The following is a 20,801-nucleotide window of genomic DNA, read 5'->3' as shown; positions in this document are numbered from 1 at the left end:
AATTCATCTGGGAGCAATGTATAGCCATTACAGAGGGCAAAGGAATACTCAGGTGTAGAGGCAATGAAAAGCCAGTATTTCACCGGGTATTTCATTGATACCTCCACAAATAAATGTTGACACATTAGCAACTTAGACGAGTAAAGCATTTGGCTTTAGCACTTACTCAGTGGAAAGACAATATAGGCTGGAGTTAGTTAAACATTGTTGAGGTCTTTCCATTGGTAGTCACTGAAATTTCTCAGTTGAAGCAGGATCTTATTTATTCACTTTTCTCTAGATTGTGGCTGAATATACCTGTTTAAAAAAAAATGGGAAGAAATGAGGAAATTTATCTGTGCCTTCAAATTTTAATGAAAGTGGAATAATATGGCACTAAAAATCTCTATATAATGGTCTGTACCATTTAAAAATCATGTTGTTGTCAGAAGCATTCATTGTGATGGTGTCACTGCAGTTATGGATCATGAATTTGAGCCTTGCCATAGACAAGTTTGAAAATGAATGTACATTTATTGACATAGGAGAAGGGTTTTTTTTATTCTTCAGTATGATTATATGAGGGTAGAAGGGAGAGAAGTAACAATTTCTTCACACTATATCTTCCCAAATGAAAAACGCGCTCAGTGCCAGATTATCAATACCCAAATGATGGTCTTCATGGTCCTGCTGTTATGTTATCTTCGTCCTATCGGGAGCTGCAAAAAAAGAAATGAGGATACAGCTGTTCAAGAGACTACAGGAGAAACAGCCTCATGCATGTGATGTCATGTAAGAAATATTATGTACAACCATTCAAATGATTTATTGCAGTTACTGTATTTTTTTCCCCCAATTTTTATGTAATTACGGCAAAATCACAATCCATATTTTTTTCACAATTTTGACTTAGGCAACCAAAGTTTTTATTAACCAGGGAATGAAGAACATGTTATTGAAAGGGATTAAGCAGTGAAATGATGAATGGAACTGTTTCCAAAGCATGCACATAAAGTGATATCATCTAGCTAAGGCTGATTTCTGCTCCATCGCTTCAACAGGAAAATAGCTATATTGCTGAAATGAGTCGGCTTAGGCTCTATTATTTGCAGTGGCGCTTGACAGTTATGGAGTTGGAATTCAATTTCTTTCATCTAAAGCAGGTGTGCCTTAAAAAAATCACTCTGCCACTTCTGTATAACGCATGGATATTGTTGGCTTCTTGCCTGAAAGAGTTTCAGTGCACTTATCCCATTTTCATACAGCAGAAGTTATCCATGAATATCATCTTGGTTTAAATACATAAGTGAATTTTCTTTATCCCAAAACAAGATAATAGATGATATGAAAAGCTTTACTTTATGCTAGCACATAGATTTAAGAACCCATTTTGAAGGGCAGTTTTATAGAAATCTGTATTACAAAGCGAATAAAGATGTTGATATTAATTTATTATTCAGGACAAGAAGAAAGAAGCTCCTTAATCTTGATGTATCTGTATTTGATATGACAGGTTAACCTTGATATTAGTATCATGTATCCAAATTTTACTTCCCTGTTTGACTCTAAAATACCTTACCTCAGTTTCTGATAGTGATGTATCCAGGTAGCAGTTATTTATTTGTGAATAGTACATGGCACATTTATTTTATATGAAAAGAGAGCATACTTCGACAAGTGCCTGCTGGGATTTCAACGGGTTTAGTTAGAGTAAGGATTTGAGTTTACATGGAAAAAATGTGTGTAATATGTGGAAGAGCGATACATATTTATTGAAGTCAAATAATAATGTATGTGCGTGTCTGTGTCATATTACATATTTCATGTCATATTACATATTTCAATATATCTATATATACCTTTATACTAAAACATATACCTGGACTTTAGATGTGTGTAAATATATAGAGAAAGAATCAAGGAATCATAAAATCATTTAGGTTGGAACATACCTTTAAGATCATCAGTTCCAACTGTTAATACAGCACTGCCAAGTCCACCACTAAGCCATGTCCCTAAGTGTCACATTTACTTGTCTTTTAAACACCTCCAGGGGTGGTGACTCAACCACTTCCCTGGGCAGCCTGTTCCAATGCTTGATAACCCTTTCAGTGAAGAAATTTTTCTTAATATCCAATCTAAACTTCCTCTGGTGCAACTTGAGGCCATTTCCTCTTGTCTTGTAACTTGTTACTTGGGAGAAGAGACTGACCCCACCTCACTACACCCTCCTTTCAGGTAGCGATAGAGAGCAATAAGGTCTCCCCTCAGCCTCCTCTTCTCCAGGCTAAACCCCCCCAGTTCCCTCAGCCGCTGCTCATAAAACTTGTGCTCCAGACCCTGCACCAGCTTTGTTGTCTTTCTTTGGATGCAGAGATATATATGTATGTTTATATAGAAAATAGGATATATTATGAAACTTAAAATGCTGTAAAAGCTCTGCCCTGCTTTCTTTTGGTAGAAACATGTATGAAGAAAGGTGGAGGATATATTTAGTAGCAAATAGGGCAGAAACTTCTAACTATTCATGTTACACAGACCTGTCTCCAGTCACCCCAAAACTCCGTTCTGAAGGGATGTGTTGACTGAAGTCAAAACATATCAGGGAAGACTTTCAATAGGCTGGTTTCTCCTGTGTGCATGAAACTCTAATAAGAGCTAAAGAAAAACATTGTGATTTCCAGAGCAGTAATGCTCATCTGTCCCATTTAGACTTAAAGATAAATAAAGGAAGCATCTTTTTATTGCAAGGGAACAGCAGAAGTCCAGAATTTTATAAACTTTCTATAAGTTTTCTTTCTTTATAAGCTTCTCTGAGATTAAAAGTGTGTTCAAACATTCGATGTGAACTTCCATAGTTCTTTAAATCCTTTAAGGACCAGTGACAGGCTTTTGCCATCAGTAGGATAGAGCATACATGGAGACCCCCAGGTTAGCAGGGACCCGAGCTGGTAGAGCACATCTCTGAGTGGCTTTAGCTGGGCACACCTGGAAGCTGAAGCTCTTGGGTGCTTCGAGGTTTTGACTCACTACAGTGTACTGGGATGCCTCTGAGTGAACAAGTGTATGTCTTGAAGGTATTCAGTGGTATGATGAGGAAGTCACAGTCATTTTTTGTGCTTAAATAGCATTAACTACTCTTACATTCCTTTGTAATAAGCAAGCAAATAATCTGACTGACATACATGTGCAGCTCGATACTGCTTATATTTGACTTTCCCTTTTTTATCTCATATTACTTCTATTTAGTTGTCAAATGATTTACTAATAGACATGCCATTTTATCCTGAAATTCGTTTGTTTATTCACAGACACTGAATACAGCTTGTGTAACTTGAGCAGCATGATTTGGGGTTTAATGTCTCTTAATGTATAAATGAACAAAATAATGATGATGTTAAGGTCAGTAGTGGTAGCAAAGGCTTGCCTAATATGAGAAATTGTTTATTAAAAACATCTTGTATTTTCAGGCTGTACTGAAATCAATAGTATGTTTAATCTTTGGAAAGAAGTCACTGGGTTAATTCATAGGGAATGAATGGCCTGTTGCTCTTTGATTTATTGGTAAATTCCATTGTCAAAAATATCTGCTATAAGGTTTGCCTTTTCTTAATTATTACCTTCTGTAACGGGTTACACTTCTCAGTACCTTTATGCTTTAGAATTCAAATGACAGACAACTTTAGCGCATTAAAATTTAAACTGTTATTGGGAAAATACACCATCATGATAGCTTGTACTGTAATATTATGTACCATTTATATCTAACTAGATAACATTGTTTAGCTTAAATTAATTCTGTTGGCTTAATGCTTTTACTTTAATCCATTTAAAAAGAAAAAAAAAAAAACAACAAGGAAAGCATGATAGTATCAGATAGGACAACAGATACAGTATGAATTTCAGCTTTGCGAAAAACTCCCTGTTGTACAAATGATACAGTAATTGTCTTACTCTCTCTTGGGACTCGTGCCACAGTTTTTAACTGTGGTTTCACTGAAAAAGAGGTCTGTTTAGTCTGTTTTGTTTGGGTTCCCCCTTTCAGTCCTGAATAAATGTGCTCTAATGGCTGTTTTGAATGTAAAAGTCAGCAGGAGCATTTGTCTTCATGTCTGCCACGAAACTTGCTAAATTATCTGGATCTCTCAAAGAGTCAATACAAATTAAAAATACGCAAAAGGTTTCTAAGAGAGTGATTGCTATTCTAGTAAGTTCATTAGCCTTCTGAGGAATGCTGTTGGCAGGCTTTGTTTAGCAGAAGTCCAAAACAAAGTAAACCAAAAATGTCAGAAAATGAATTGCAAATCACTTGGCAATATAAATGCGAGAACTAGGATGTAGATGATGAATAATTTGGGAAAATGTATATTGTACCTCCAGGAATCTTAACTGCACAAAGGGGAACTATACCAAAGATTACAGCAGAGAAAGGGGAATAACTTGATTAAGCAAATATGGGCTGTCCAGCTTTTCCAAATGCATTGGCAAAACCAGACTCCAGACAATACTTAGTTTGTGGAAAAAAAACCCAAAAAATTAGTTTTGCAGTAAGGCCTTTTTTTTCCAGCTTCTCTGTATCTGTCTCCTTAGTGTTTTCAGTCTATACTCTGAAAAAAATGCTGCTAAAAATGAATTTTTCACTCTAATTTTGTGAGAGTGAGTTGAAGACCAAAAATGAAGTTTAAAGGAGGAAATCAGTCTCCTAAACTGGATAAGGGGCAATTACCTTCCATCTCCTTCCCTAGGAAAGGAAGGCTGGCGCGATTCTGTTAGCTGCAGATGCAGTCACCTAGAGCATCCCTTGTCAGCTGCTGCTGAGAGAAGGGAAGCGGCTGCTCCACTCCAATTTAATCCAGGTTTTTTGACAAATTTTACATGTCACTGTTACTGTATTGTTCCCATTACGTGAAGATTCATAACAGAAACAGCAAAGCAAGAGTTTTAACTCCCATAGCAAAACATAGTGGTAACTAATGGGAAGGAGAGAGGATTGCAGATGACACAGGCAAGGCTAATGTGCTCAGTGTCTTTTCTTCAGTCTTCTCAGAAAGGTTAAATGTGACAAAAGGTTTAGCATGATCAGAATTAACAAGGTAACAGGAATGAAAGGGAAAGTAGGGAAGGAGCTAAGTATTTAGATTCAGACAAGTCAGATCTGAGGCCTGTTTATGAGGTTAAATTATGAGGTAATAAACTGGGATTTGAATTTCTGATATTTTATCTACTGTGTATTAACTCCCCATACGGAAAGTCTTAGAATATAAGAGGGTCTTTACATGAAACCACTTTTCCAGGTCAGCAAGGCCTCATAGCGCTTACCCCAGCATATTTAAAGATGTGGTTTCTAAACCAGCAGTGATTTGCTTTGAGAACTCTCAAAGGATATAAATAGTCCAAATAAACATAGTACATACCTTTAAATGAGAAAAAAACCCACAACCAAATGAAAAGCAAGGGAATGACAGTCAAATATTCATACTAAGTTGGTATCTGGAAAGATACTAACACAAATTATTAAACAATCAATTTATAAACCCCTCAAGCTCAATAAGGGAAGCAGCCACTCCATCCACCAAGATGTTTTTCACTTTAGGGAGACTTCTGATACGACTCAGACAGTCATGTCATTAAGAATGATTCAGATAAAATGTGAGGAGCAAGTCCTGCTTGAGAAAGTATTATCAAGGAATAATTTTATCAGTAGTCTGTAGGCCCTAATTTTTCTACTATTCTCTGCTTTCATTAATGTCTTAGATAAAAACATGTCACATTTTTGAACAATATGTTAAACTTGGAGGCTGTGCTGATTTAGAATTAAAAATATTTTTAATAAAGGGGTGAAACCGCTTGAAATCCATAAGACAAAATTATGTAAAGACAATAAAGATGGTGCTTACAGAGGAAAAGTCAACTGCACAAATGCCAAGTGGGAAACAAGCGATAAAGTACCAGCACTGTGGAAAAGACTGAGCAGGTTGCAGTGCTGTCACAGAAAAATGTAAATCTGTTGCTGTATATGTATTTAATCAGAGGCAGGAGAGCCATGCAGAGAGGCAGTTGTTTGAAAGATATGAGTAAGATATGGAAAAACTGGAGAGTTTAGTCAGGAGCAACAGAGAACAGGGTTTGAAACTTAGGAAAATGGGAGAAAGTCAGGCAGCAGAGACTCTGTCTTCAAGCGTGTAAACGCTGTTACTGAAAGAACTGCGATAACTTTACTTTGTGCCCACCAAGGTTACCTCAAGAAGTATCAGTTTTACTTGCAACAGATTATTTGGTTTATGTTCAGTGTTAGGAAAACTCAAACTGTGCTCTAATAATGTAATTAAATACTTGAACAGTTACTTAGATGAATTGTGAGATTTACATGACTGACAGGTTTGGAGAAGAAGTTGATTAAAACCTGTTCAGATTGTTCGCTTATACTTGATCCAGTCTGATAAATTAAATCTTGGGCAGCCTATCACCCCAACTTTTATACAGTAATATGGGTATGACTTCTTATGTTTACAATTTACTATAATCCATGCTAGTAAATGAGCTTTGTATTTTAATATCTCTTTTAATAATTTTGATTTTTTTGATGGGTACTCAGTTGCTTTCATATAATATAAGCCATGTAATTTAAACTAGACACCATTAAATCCATCATTTTTATTACTAACTTTGATTCTAGCTTTCAGCAAGGCTCATGGGTCGAAGAAAACCTGTTAATTCTCTTTTATCCAGAACATTTCCTTCTTCACATCAAAGCAATGTATGTTTGTATCAGTGCAGCCAATCAGTATTTCTGCAGAATAAGCCATGAAACTGAAGAGTGCTTCAGTCTTAAAAAATGGGAGATGAATCATTGCTAGAAAGACCCCTGTGTTTACATGTATCATTGATGGCTTGGCATTTTGGACATACGTAATATGCAAAGTCTTTGTCTACTTTCTTTTTCTTTCAGGACTGATTTACTGTGTAATAGTTTATTCATGTGCAAAAGGAAGCCTGCTTTTTGATTTAATGTTTTCTGTTAAGTGCAACAAAGTTCCACTTCATTTGTGAAATGACAAATATCATACTTCACACTTTCACAACTAGAGTAAAGCTCTAAAGCAATCCTGGTAATCTTGGTCTGCTGTATCAAAAAGGGCAACTCTCGCCTACCAAGGGAAAAGTCTCCTGGATAATACCTGCAGACAATAACTCCAGTTTATCTTGGCATATTCCTGCTTCCATTTGGACTTCTGTTAATTATTTGAGAAAATGTGCACCATATTTTTGTAGGCTACAGCCAGCCTGTTTAATAGATTTTTTATACATAGAAAATTACAACACTTACTCATCTTATCTACATCAGCTGCATTTCAGTATTGATGTAGGAGCTGTAATTTATTATGCGAATGTACTTGTTAAGAAAATCCATACAGAACTGTAATTCTGATATTAAAATCTAATTATCATTAACAGAATAAAATGACTATCTGAATAGATTTTCATGCTTTCTCTTAATGCATTATGAAATGAAAATATGTTGATTTTTGCCCCTAGCCTTTCGGTATAGATAAAAGACAGGGCAACCTGCCTTTTTAAAACCTGGAGATTGGACCAGTCAGGACATCTGAGTGTTTGAGTTATGGGAAATGACTGTGGCTTAAAAATGTGAACCATAAAAATGGCAAACATGTAAAATGTTTTGGATGGTTTTGACTCTGGAAGGGAGAAGACTCTCTGAGAAACAGGGGGTGCAGGATGTGAAATAAAGCAGTACTCAGAATAGAAGGGGAAATACAAGTTGATATATACAGTGTTTTAGGCACAGCAGACAAGAGGGAAAAAATGATTTTGTCTTAGTGGCGATGTGGGGGAGAAATTGGACCCAAAGACTGATGTGACGGTCAGGTCAAGCCCAGCTGTTGGATGTACTGTAACCTTGCAAACCATTCTGATAGTTGGACATGGCTTATTGGGGGATTCTTTGGGGTGAGGATAGTATTTGCCCAACTCAACACTTCTCAAATTCATGCAAAAAAGGTTTGCATGAATTTGACTTCAGTTTGTTTTGGTCAGTGCCAGAAAGAAATAAATCATTGTTTCTTTATAAGGCAATGGGAACAGCTATCACAGCAAGAAGATACAGGGCAGGAAAGGTGCCACCTATTTTGGCTGTCATTCACCTTAGAAGGGCGCAGAAGATTAAGTCCCATCAGCTCTGTATGAGCATAGGCAGGAACACGTTTGGCAGTGGAGTAGCAAGAGCTAACAGGTGCTAGGAGAGTACATCTTGGAAAAGAGCCTCTAACAAAGTTACTTCGAAGAGCAAGTGGATCCCTCTCTGTCCAGGAGAATTGTTTTGGTGTTTTGCCACTTTAAATAGGTTTATAGTGATGTTTAATACATACATTGAGGTCAAGCTAAGCAAGACGAAGTGGGCTGTCTGTGGACATTGGTAGCTGGAGTGGAGAAGGAATGGACAAGAGTAATTGCTGCTTGCAGACGTCCTGAAAGCAAGGTCCAAGATTTCACATCGTGAACAAGAGGCAAAGTCAGGAAGGCAGGGGGCTGAAAAGTGAACAGAAGGACGTCTGGTGGGGAGGAGGAGGTTGCCTTTGGAATTCAGAAAAGCTTCCAGGCCTGGGATGGACTGCAAGTAGCTATTTTTCTCCAGGGTTTGCTGTACAGATGATTAGTGGGTTTGGACAGGAACACTGTATTAAGGATGACCCTAACTACCAGAATAGACACAGCTTTTGTGGGCTTTATATTTGAAGAATTAAACTGTTCCTTAAGGGGAAATTTTGTATAGAACTTGGATACAGGGTTAGTTTGGCAGCTGAGAAGTCATTAAACTTCCTTTAAACAATTTTATAACCTTATTTACATCTTTCATAAGGTTAACAAGACATTATTCCATTTTCCTGTAAACAATTTCAGTTATATTTGGTTATTTTTGTCCTTACTGTAAGAATCAGTGTTTTTGGACCTTACCTTCTTTTCACATGATGAACCAGTATAGCCACTTCTGCAAGCACAAATATTTGGTCTTAAGCATCTGCTTCCAAATAGACATTTTTGCTCACAAAGTGCTACAAAAGAAAGATAAAATTGTTTAGAAATACGCTTATTCTGTCTCATAATTAAAAAGGGAATATTTAGATTTTTTGAAAATGTTGTGACAAAATAAATTATAATTCTGTAGGTTCATATGATGGAGGAAAGGACAATAAAAAAAAATGCAGCATTAAAGATGGCTTGACATAGGCTTTTTCATGCCTATGTGCCTGTAAGTTTACAGGTTAATTTATATTTTCCTTTTCTCCCCAGTGATGGGGAAAGAGAAGACTGTGCCAAAGTAATCGCCTTGGCTCAGTCAGAAATGGATCAGTGGAAGGTCTAATTTTGAAAGCTAGGATACATTCTGAGCATTGATGGCTGGGTCAGATTTGTGCCAAAATTGATTTTCTTTTGTTCCAGTTGAGATAAAATAACAGCTGTTAAAAGATCTATTCTTGACTTGAGATGAAAAGTTATGCTAAATACGTACTCCCAAAGGTGATTCTATCACAATAAATAAAAGGGACAATTTGGTGAACTGCACACTTTACACCTCTGGAAACCAGGGCATAAGAACATGTAATTTCATGGTCCCACAGAATCAGTAATGAGCTACTTATTCATGTAAAATGGAATCAGAAAATGTTTTTTATCTTATCTAGAGTACCAGTGTACTTAGAGGCCAGCCATTTAAAGATATTATGTTAATAAAAGAATCTGTGGGTGGTTTTTTTAAGAGAAGAAAGATAATCAATTGAATTAGTCAAATTTCAGCCTGTTTTTCATCCTTATTAGCAGTTTATATTATTATGACATTGTTTTGGCATAGAGGAAAGAGAACAGCCAATTCATAGGGCACCAATTCAAGAACACACATTGCATAGTATTTTAATTAGATCTCATGAGTTAAACCTTCTATAAATATTGCCAGAATATTGTATCCTAGTTACAGGCAGTCAAACTAAATGCCTTCAAAACTGGTCAGGTGTGAATCAACAAGTGGCTTCTTATATTTTCTTGTGTGACAGAGGCACATAAGAACCTGCAAACCATGCACCATTAAGACGGATCTGAAAATAAAGTAGAAGCATGTCTACGATCCAATGCCATCTCCTTCATCGTGGAGCAAAGTGTTCCTTCAGATTTGAGAGTTTTATGTATGCCTATGAAGGCTTTTTTTTTCACAGAAAATCAACTTCAACAAATTCAGGGTCTGAGGGAACAAATGCCAGAATTTCAGTTTGTTAGACTTAAGTTCGAATTTTGGCACAGAGTTTAGCTCATACAAATTCTTTGTGTTACAATCTGAAGTCTCAGAGATAGACCAGGCCAGTGAAATTTCTTTAGAAAACACATAGTGGGACCCTAAGCCATCCCAATGTGCTTCTGAGTTATACTAATTGTTATAGGGAATTTGAAAGGCCAGCAACAAGATGTTTAACAACACCTGGAATTTATATTGTTTTTGTTCTGTCAGGTTATCATGGCAGCTAACACTCAGTGAGGAGGTTGAGATTTTGCCAGAGTAGGGAATATTAAAATCTAAATGTGTATACTGAACTTCAGGCCCAAGTACTAGGGGACAGAGGAGCGAAGAAGCAGACTTACTGCCACTCTACACATCTTAGAAAGGAGAGGCTGTAAACACCCTGGCAAACTGCTACTCTTATGAGTACAGTCAGGTAGTGAGAGTTCATGCTGTGTCAAAACTACTGACCCATACCTTGTCCAGAACAAGAACACGTAGGGACCTGGACATGCTGGTGACCTTCAGGTGGTCCTTTGTAAAACGCCGTCTGTGTCAGATGGTTATCTGCTGCAGGACTCCAGCCACCTGCAGCTAACGACTTGCCCTCCTAGTATACAAGCTCGTGGATATATTTCTGCTATTTTGAAAAGCTAAAAGTTTCGTTAGGTGTCTGTTGCAAAACACTCCTTAAGACCCAGAATAGGCAGCTAAAAACTTCTGATTTTCTTCTTCTTCTGAAGAACTTCGGGAAACCCAAGTTTGAATCTTGAATGTGGATGGGGCAGAGGAGGAATGAAATCATGCTCAAGCTAGAACAGTATGTTTATCATATTATGTTTATGCTGACTGCTACTTCAGCTCCTCCATGAACTTTGAAAGAACTCATATTTATAACTGGAAAAATTTTAGTTTCATTCAGTGGAACAAAAAAATTTCCCGATAGGGAGTGCATTGGCAGCAGAAGGGGCTCCTTGTGCCTACACCAGTTTTGTTCCACTGCACAGTAAACTAGAGGAGAGAGAACTGTGTATGATATTACTGTTATTCATTTGATATGAACTTGGCCTGGGGAAAAATGGAAGTTGATTTCCCTTTCAGCTTGGTAGTGGATAAAATAAGAACAGGTAAGGCAAAGAGAGGTTGACTCTTTTGGAGAGCCCTACAGCAGCTGGGGGTGTTCTGGTATGCATGGACAGAAGAACAGGCATTAGATAAGGTAACAGGGTTTTTTCTGCCTGTGGTTTCTTTGATTCTCAGTTGATGCAAACAAAAAAAAAGGAAAATATTTTCTCCTTTTTTATCCTTTGCTACCTGCCTGTCTCTCCCTCTCCACCCACTGCTTTCTGCTGTAGTGCTCAGAAAAACAAGAGCTCAGTTAGAAGAAAAGTTAAAAACATTTTGGAAGAAAATTGGAATTGAAATCACAGAGGATAATAACATAGCTGAAGTTCAAATGAATATTTCATAAATGTATTTACAAGGGATGCTAAGCCACTAAACACTAAAAATGACACAGGTTATGTATGCGTTATCCTGTACAGATTCAGCAAAGTCATTTAATAAGCTAAGCTTATATTAAAATTATAATCAATAAATGCCCATTACAGAGAGAGATTTATCCCTGGGTGTTAAAAGAACAGAGCTATAATTTGCATGCGAACTACATTCTTTTTTAAGACTTTTTCTTTTTTTAAGGATTGGAAGGGTTACATAGGAAAGCTAGAAGAAAGACTGAGATGCTGTTCAAGGCAGAGAGAGAGAACAAGAAGGAATGTTGAGGAAATTATAAGGCTATAAGCTTGACACTTATAACATGCAAATAAAGAGAAGATATTCTGAAGGGCAATGAGGAGCCAGTATGGGTTCAATAATATTAGAACAGAAGATAGCAGCATGAATTTTAATGATGAAGATCCTTCACAACTATAACCTTCTTATACTTTATAATTAATTACCAGAATTATACCTTGATCCTGCGTTCAGAGCCTTAAACAACAGACTTATATCCCTGGCCAGAAGCCTTCTGACTTTACTGGGCTGCGTTTTGGCTATTCTGTCAAGCTAATCAGATTGCACTGTCAGGTCTTCACTGCTTTGGTCTAATGTTTCTTTTCTAGCTCAAGAAAAAGAGAGATGTGAGTTAACACCGCAGGAGGCAGAGGGAAGCAACAAGCATGGAGCTTTAGACTGGGTGTCTAATATGGAATGGGATGGAAATCACTGATGAACCTGGGATACTATGTATGTGTTTTCAGAGAAGGAATTTTTGGAATATTTGTGCTGCTGTCATGGAAGCTTAAATCAGAGCCAGACAGAAAATATGTTCTAACGGAGGGAACGTAGTCTATGAAGGTGCTTGTTTCTATAGTTGAGACATTGAATTTTTCAAATGACATTTTTTAACATGTCCTCCTGTAAAGTAATTTCCCCACATTTGCAATACAGTCTGCAACTTATCCATTATTCCTTAAACTATGATCATCACAGTCATAGGTATTTATCAAGGATAATGCATGTATTCCACCTTATTTGTTAAGACAAACAACCTATTTTGTTGATTCTCTTTCAGAAGCTATTCTGTTCAGTTACAGATGGCTGAGGAACAAAACTATTCTCTTGACTAACCTCTTTATTTACAGTCTGATGAAAGAGGACTATTGTGCTTTATCTGTTACCAGTGTCTCCTAAAAGTCTCTACTTTTATTCTTGCAAAGTTCTGCAGCATAGTGGTAACTAGAGCCTGCTCTTACTCCCTGAAGCATTTTCAAAATACTTTAGAGATAAAAGTATTCTCATTTAGACAGTGCCAGTCTTCACTGCAAAAAACCTGAAAATCTACTCTAGGTTACTGGCCACGGTATTGTCCCCTGAAAGGTTGAAGCATTTTGGACCATCACTTGTGAGAGAGATCTGTGCCCTTCTTTCCTGGTGAAAGGTGGAAGGTAAATCTGAGACATCAGTATTTGCACTTATAAGTATTTAAATTAATTATTAGGGACCTATAAGTAGGGAATGTCATGTTTTTCTTTTTCTGGTTTTATAGAAAACTGAGAACAGAAGATTTAGAAAAATTTCTATTGTGGCAGCTGTATCTACTGCTGCTTTCAAACATCTTGACCTGTTCACTCAGGCTTAGGCTTTTGTGAGTTAGAAACTGCACTGATAAAGGTGATCTATGACTTCTTACTAAAGATAAATCAAAAGTAGTTGTCCAAGATAAATTGTCAGTATTTGTCCAGTGTCATTTTGTTGGCTTAATGGCCTACTCTGGCTAGCTATCTCAGTATAGAGGACAGAAACAATTTTTTTCCTTTTGAGAAATGTCCAGAAAATAGTGGAAGTCTCTGTAGATCCTTTGGTTTGGTCACCTTACTGGATGTGTGTTAGGAAGTTAAGGAGGAAAAAATGGGGTTCAGTGTGTAGATGAAACCTGTATCTCCATTTCAATCTCTGACTTCTTGATAAGGGCAGCTGCATGAATTCACAGGCTGAAAAGAATGAAGCTGTGTTATCTAACCTCCCCCTCCACTTCAAAAAGGCCCAGAGAAACAATCCAGCCCTAATTGCTTCTGGATAGTGGAGAAAGTACAGTGATTGCTGAGAAAAGTTATCATCCGGATTTTTACCTTTAAAGTGAGATGGAATTTTTGCATTATGAAATGGAAACAGTTTAGACGAATAATATGAAAAATATAATAATTATAATATTTAATAATTACAATATTTAATATTATAATGTATAGGCTATTTGCCTATCTACATTAAGTATAGTAATTGAGAAATAATATAAATCAATAAATTAACATACATTATGGTGAATGTTTTATATAATATGTAAGAAAATTAACAGAATATAAAATAATATTTGAGTATAATGAATAATATGTTGCTACTATTTTCTTATCTTATAATGTGAATGTGTTGCTCTGTTGTTGAGTTGAGCAGCCAAAGTCTGTAGTTAAAGTGATGCAAATCAAGGCTGTATTCAGCCTTGGTGTTGATAGTATAACGAAGCACAGAATTTAAGTATACGCACCCAAGCAGCAAAGGGGGTGCCAAGCACAGTGAAACCTTGGGGGCTTAAATTTGACAAAGCATTTTTGCACAGGGGACTAGTGTGATGAACTAAATGCCTCCTTGCCAGAAATGCACTGGTTCTGGCAGAGTGACTGGATTTGGCCCACTCTTCCTGTGCTGCTGGGAGATGGGAAGCAGGCCAAAGCAATAAGAGGGCAACAAAAAGATGTAACCAGAGGTGGGTTACAGTCCTCTTCGCTGCTGCTAGCAGCCTGCTTGTCAGTGCCAGGGCTGAGGTGAAGGTGAGTGCTTCTTTGAGCAAGGGAGGCACTCAGAAGGTTTTTATATTTAGGCAGATAAAACCATTTTTTTTCGTTGAGTCTGAATTTGGGCAAACAGACTCCCATTAAAACAAAAAACCAGGCTTGTTTTCAGGGGTTACACTCCTATGCAAAACTTTATACCTAACATCTGTGAGGGTGAAGACTTTCTGGTTCCCCTGCTTCCTCCCTGCCTCACTGTGAATGCCCTGGAGCAACATTATAAGACCTCACCATCTGCTCTCTGACAATAGTCTACTCTCTTTCTACTTAAAAAACTCAGAAATTCCAGCCACTTGGTGATTATTTGGGTCTGCTGTGGGACCTAGGAGCTTCAGCCAGCTCCGTTTGGACCAAAAACTGATTTAATTCCTCACTACAGTAAAAATATGGGAAAAAAATAGTAAAAACAGAGTGTCTAGCAAGTGAACAGGTTTGGAGCAAAATTTCAAAGGAGCTGGTGAAATAGATATATAAAAAGTTGCTTAGGCATATGTGTCCACACAGGACAGCAGCTATTGTATGATAGTAATATGATAGTAAGTCATGCTTGCCTTTCACTGCAACAAGCATGATTTGTTTATTTATTTAATAAACTGAGTCAAGAATATGTTATCAACTAATAAATAACTTTAAAGATTACTATGAACTAGAAGACAGCTGGCACAAAGAAACTATTACACAGCCATTGGGATTTAAGTGACAGCAGATTTCCATAAGTAATTGTGCTCTGCAAGTGTGAGAGGAAAGAAAGATTGCCCTTTAAAGGGGATAATGCCTTGATATTGTCCTCATGCTCTTTTATTGTAAAGCTAAAAACATACACAAACTGAGGTGACCCTGTATGTAACAGGCAGCAATGAGTCTCCTCCTATTCCAGGTCTTCCAGTCCCTCAGCATGCAAATACTTCCAGTTATCTCAGTGGTCAGTCTGAATGTGTAGTATTTACAGGATTGGGCTCTTAGGTTAGCAGATACATAGACTTTGTCATCTCGGTACACAGAATGGGCTACTCCATTTCCTTTTGTCTCTTTTTTTACCTTGTATTTCAAATTACTGAAATTAAGGACTACTAATTTTGTTTGACAGGTCAAGATCAGCATCCACATAAGTAAAAGATGAGTCAGGTCTCTTTCTCAAACTGATGTTGAGTCCAGAAATGTCTTTGAAAGCAATAACATTACTGGCAGTGTAAGACAGTTCTGACAAATAAAAGGCAGAATCTAGGTGCTAATCATGTTATGGTTGACTTTTACACGTAATAGAATCATAGAATCATTTAGGTTGGAAATGACCTTTAAGACCATTGAGTCCAACCATAAACCTAACACCATATACACACAGTAGAAAAGCTAATGTATAAAAAGCTCTGCTGCAACATGCGTGGCTACAAAACCGTAGTAATTAAACAGCACTTACGGGTCTGGCACAGCATTCCTACCCATCCTCCAGGGCACTCGCAGATGTTTGGACCGATACATTCTCCACCGTTCAGACATTTCTGCAGGCAAACAGCTGAACAGATTGACATGAAACAAGTGAGAAGATGTACATGATATACTTGGATGTTCAAGATCTGTCTGAAAGGTGACCTGATAGGTTTTATTCCATATGGCTAATTTCTAAAGAAGTGAATGTGTTCTGTTCATCAGATAATCAGTGTTCAAGATTCTTTGATATTTGCTTCTTAATAAATTTATCTTTGATGACTGTCCACGGGGAGCTTTGCTATTTCTAATGCTCAGTTCACCATCAGCTAAGAATACTCTCTATATGATATATTCATACGTGTTATATGCATATTATGTGTTCCATGTTATAAATAACATAGATTCTCACAGTAAAGTTTGATATGTTTATTGTAGATATTACTTCTTCAGAGATCCTGAAGGAGTGAATGCATATTTTGGTGTATATATGTGAGAGACAGATTTCCTTCAGAATTTCTGAATAAATTATTAATATTATAATTTCAAAACACTTGTTCTGAAAACGTATTTACTATCAGGACCCAAAAGGTAAAAAGCCAGTATTTTAATCTGGTTTACATACAGTATGTCATCTTGATTATGAATTTATTCAGTTTATTTGTCAACATCATAGTAACGAATAGCCACGTAAGGAAAAATATTCCTCGAAAATATTTTAGGGTGAGAGGGTTTTTTTAATTACATTTTTATGTAACTGTAGTCAAATCTGTTAGAGTTACAGGGTAAAAACACATCATTTTCCAAATTATACACCAAAATGTATCTGGTGACCTTGAGAGTATATCAGTTTGAAAGGCTTTATAGCAGGCTTTAAATAGTTCTGTATTTTGAAATATATGGCATTTCTCTGTAAAATATAACAAAATACGTGAAGCTGTTGAAACATAAAATCAATGCTTCAAGTTTAATACTATAAAAATGAATTTCCATAACAAGATGTATAACAGACAGCTGCATGAAGCAGAACCAGGGTTCCCCTACACAGCTTCTTTCCTTTGCAAGCATCAAATGTTTACGGCATTTTGTATTACCTGTACTTAAAACTGTTGTACTTCAAACTGCTGAAGTAGCAAAAGAGGTTCTACTCACTACATTATTTTTTAATATTGAAAGAAGATTGCAATTGATGTTGACTGGCCCAAGTAATATTGATCTGTTTGATGGGCAGTAGAGGTGCTTACGTTTATTGCAGTGCTTTCCCCTCCAACCAGATGGGCAGTCGCAGACATTTGGGCGTACACATTTCCCTCCGTTCATGCACGTGGGATCACAGACACCTGCAGATACATATCAAGGGAATAACATGAAAGCTGGGAAATGAGGGAAGACTTTACTGGAGACTTATTCATTGCCTTTCAGAAGGTTCAATTGTTTGTAATTAAAACCCAGACAAGTAATTTGGATTTGAGAATCGGAAGCACAGAGGCTTGATAGCCCCCCTAAATCCTTCTGGAAAATGCTGTGCCTTGTGTAGAACCTCTTTCAGGGAAGCTCCAGTAAGAGCTGCCTCACCAGGAAAATGAGAGAGGCATTAATTACAATGATTCTCAGAAAAGCAAGTAAGAAGTTTTCTGCGGCAGCTGTGGACAGACCAAATTTTGTTAGATCTTTCACTTTCTGATTGGAAAACATGTTCTCAGATGTTGATTTGGATAAGAAAAGACTTGAAGACGATAGATTGGGTTCACAGAATTTTGGGAATGTTTTTGCATTCAACCAAGTGTAAAGACTGAATAGATCTATTCCTCTATTGCCTTTTTGCACCGTTATTTGTTAAAGTACTTACCTTTTTCCTTCCTTCTTTCATACAAATAAGTCGTGAAAGCTAAGTTGTTGTTTCAACCACAGGAAAACAGAAGATATTTTTTGGTTACATTTAATTAGAAATCTAATTGCTAATTTTAGTGTCTCAGATCAAGCCTGTATTTATCAATACTGCTGTTTTACAACATCTAATAGTCAAATCTACCTGTTCTGGTGAGTCAAACATCTGCAATCCCAGACTGCTTTGATATAAGTAGATGCAATAGGCAGACACCTAAAGCCCTTATTTCCTTGCCGGTTTCTTTTTTTTTTTTTTTCTTTTTTAATTTCCTTTCCTTATTTCTCCTTGCCTGCTATGATAAGTGTAGGAAGGACTCATCAGAGGCTATTTAGAAACATGGCAGTGCTGGTACAATGGGAGTGGGAATGATTTCCCTTTTACGTAGAAGAAGGTATTTGATAACTGGGTGGAAAACAATAAAGCCACGTTACATAGCAAGTGGTTAGACTGGAGGATGAGAGTCAAGTCAGGAGGAGTCCAACAACGAAGGTTTGAGAACACATTTGTGTCAAATGGCTCCTGCCATGTTTAAAGCTTTATAGAGCACAATGGGATTTCTCAGAGACTCGTTACCAACAGCAGTAATTAGCGTCAGTCCTCCCTACTTGCAGAGCCAGGAGGCTGTTGAACACCCAGCTCTTCCTCAGCAGGTAGCAGGCTACTAGCTTCTGCAGGCACCGAGGGGGCTGACAGCTAAAATGTAGCATTACAGTGCCTTTATTAGCCTTTAGGTTGTGATGTCTTTTGGCACATCAGCAATAAGAACAGGACTTGAATACTAATGCTGTCACAATTCTGATTTTCAAGTCATCACTATGTACAGGACTCTGAAACTACCACAACCCCCCCCTCAGACCTTTACTGTCGAAGGTGGAATCCTGCAAAGAGCCTCAAAATAGGAATGATTGCTAAAAAATACCATGCAAAACTACAGCAACTGTTATTTGATGGGAGAATAGCTTCTGTTCCTCTCTTAGGTATGAGCAGGCATTTTTAGATAGGTAGATTTAGATTCCCTAATTACTCCTCTGATGTATTGAAATAGTAATTTTGTGGCTTTTTGTGTCCTGGTCTATTCTTTCAGCTTTTAGTGCTATATTGCTGCTCTTGGTTGGCTGCGACATTTGCATTTTACTCTGTGCCAAGCCTCCTGGATCCCTCAGCATAGTGACCTGCCCTCAGGCAGGACGAACTTACCCACACTTATAAGGGCTGCTTGGATCCAAGCCCTTAAACTGTCATCTTCTTTTTCTTCTTTCTCCGCCTCTCCTGATCCATGCTATAATCTTGGCCTCTGCTTACTAAGGCTAACGGGGATCTACAGTTCTTGCTGAACTATCAAAAAGTGTTGCAACCACTAGTTAAAAGCTAGATGAGTTCAAAGTGTCATGGCAACCATAGCTCTGAAATCATTTAATCTTTTATTTTCCCTCTTCCTTTTTCTCACCCTTTTGATCTCACGTCTCCAAAAACAGACTTCTGACCTACAATCTTATGTTTTATTTGACTTCCTATTCCAATTATAAAACAGCTCAGATATTCAGAATTTAGAAAAGATGACCCCAAACCATAAAATTTGATTCTAGATTTCAAATGACCTTATGCTTTGTGATATTCTCAGACCATAGTGTCCAAAATGCTAACCTGCTGTCCCAAAATCAGTTGAAAATCTAGAGATTTGATTTTGTGATCATATGTCAATGACTTCCCACAACTCCTTAAAAAGTAAAGCTAAGAAAAAGTAACTAGAAGCACAGTAACACACTTGTTTGAAAGGGTATTAATCTTTTTTTTTTTTTTTTTTTTTTTTTGTCTCTTACATTTTGTGCGCATTTTTCAGCTAATACAATTACATTTTAAGATATTCCTGGTTGTTTTGTACTGATAGCAGATTTTTTTAAACTGTATAACAACAGATCCTTCCTTCAGTTACAGGGAGTCTGACTAGTGTGCTTTTTAATTAGCATCTAGTTTTCAGTTTGTGTATAACCAAACTTGTTTCAGCTCAATTTGCATTGTAATCCTGCAAAACTTTAAGCAACAGGTGAGGTCCAGTCTTGGGCTGAGTAAAACATACCTGTTCAAAACCGACTTTCAGCTTAGGTTCTGGTTCTTTCTTTGTTCAGCTGCCTTACAAATGAACTAGTAATTTTGAAAATATGGCATAAACTTCCTTTACATTGTATATTGCTTATGGCATCTCTCGCTCTGGTGATAGATCCAGAGGAATTCAGTTCAAACTGAACTATGGGAAGTATCAAACCTGTTCTGAACTGGAAGGGCAGTCCTGCCTGCCTGCCCTCCAGGGCAGATACTTTCTCTTCCTGCTAGGGAATTCATGAGCACCTTTATGTCAGTGACTGCAGCGTTATCTCTCCCCTTCTCCTGTCTGACATCTCCACCTTGTTCTCCCTTTCTTTAACTTTCTTAAATACAATTCCATCTCAATACCCATCAGGCAGACTTCAACATTTGTTGATGATAACTAGTTTGGATCCTTTCTAGTCCCACTCCTTGGCCTCTGTGGAGGAGCTCCAATTTCAAAATAGCAAACAAAAATGTTACAGCCTCTCACAGGAAAACTAAATAAATTATCAGACACTAGGAGAGCAAATCGAATTATTGTAATCCTCCCAGGCATTGGCATGACTTTGAAAAGACTCACGTTTCTTTTTTCCCCTCCTCTTAAAAAAGGCCTGGCATCTTGACCCGAAGACAAACAGTTGTTTGATAAGTTTTCCACCTGCCTTGGGGACTAGCCCAAATGACACGGATATAAACAGATTTATGTCTTCCTTTTGTTGCAGTTTGCTAGGGTATATCACTGCAGGTAGGGACCTTATGCTATCAACACAACCCGGGTGCAAGCTTGCTGACAGTA

The 20,801-nt window shown here is 37.3% G+C and overlaps 1 protein-coding gene across 1 annotated transcript in view; it reads right to left on the bottom strand.

The window, feature by feature from the left end:
- Window positions 1-605: 605 nt before the first annotated feature.
- LOC141962534 (von Willebrand factor D and EGF domain-containing protein-like) overlaps window positions 606-20,801 on the bottom strand; it is a 185,895-nt gene continuing 165,699 nt past the window's right edge. Inside the window, exons 26-29 of the mRNA XM_074910812.1 lie at window positions 17,277-17,372; window positions 16,025-16,120; window positions 8,953-9,050; window positions 606-698 (exon numbers count right to left, since the gene is read on the bottom strand). Coding sequence (XP_074766913.1) covers window positions 678-698; window positions 8,953-9,050; window positions 16,025-16,120; window positions 17,277-17,372 — 311 coding nt within the window. The 3' untranslated portion in view covers window positions 606-677. The remainder of the gene's footprint in view (window positions 699-8,952; window positions 9,051-16,024; window positions 16,121-17,276; window positions 17,373-20,801) is intronic.

This window comes from Athene noctua, chromosome 7 (assembly GCF_965140245.1).
Source record: "Athene noctua chromosome 7, bAthNoc1.hap1.1, whole genome shotgun sequence".
Classification (NCBI taxonomy): domain Eukaryota; kingdom Metazoa; phylum Chordata; class Aves; order Strigiformes; family Strigidae; genus Athene; species Athene noctua.
The sequence above is the reverse complement of the archived record's forward strand: the minus strand, read 5'-3'. Positions and strand labels throughout refer to the sequence as shown.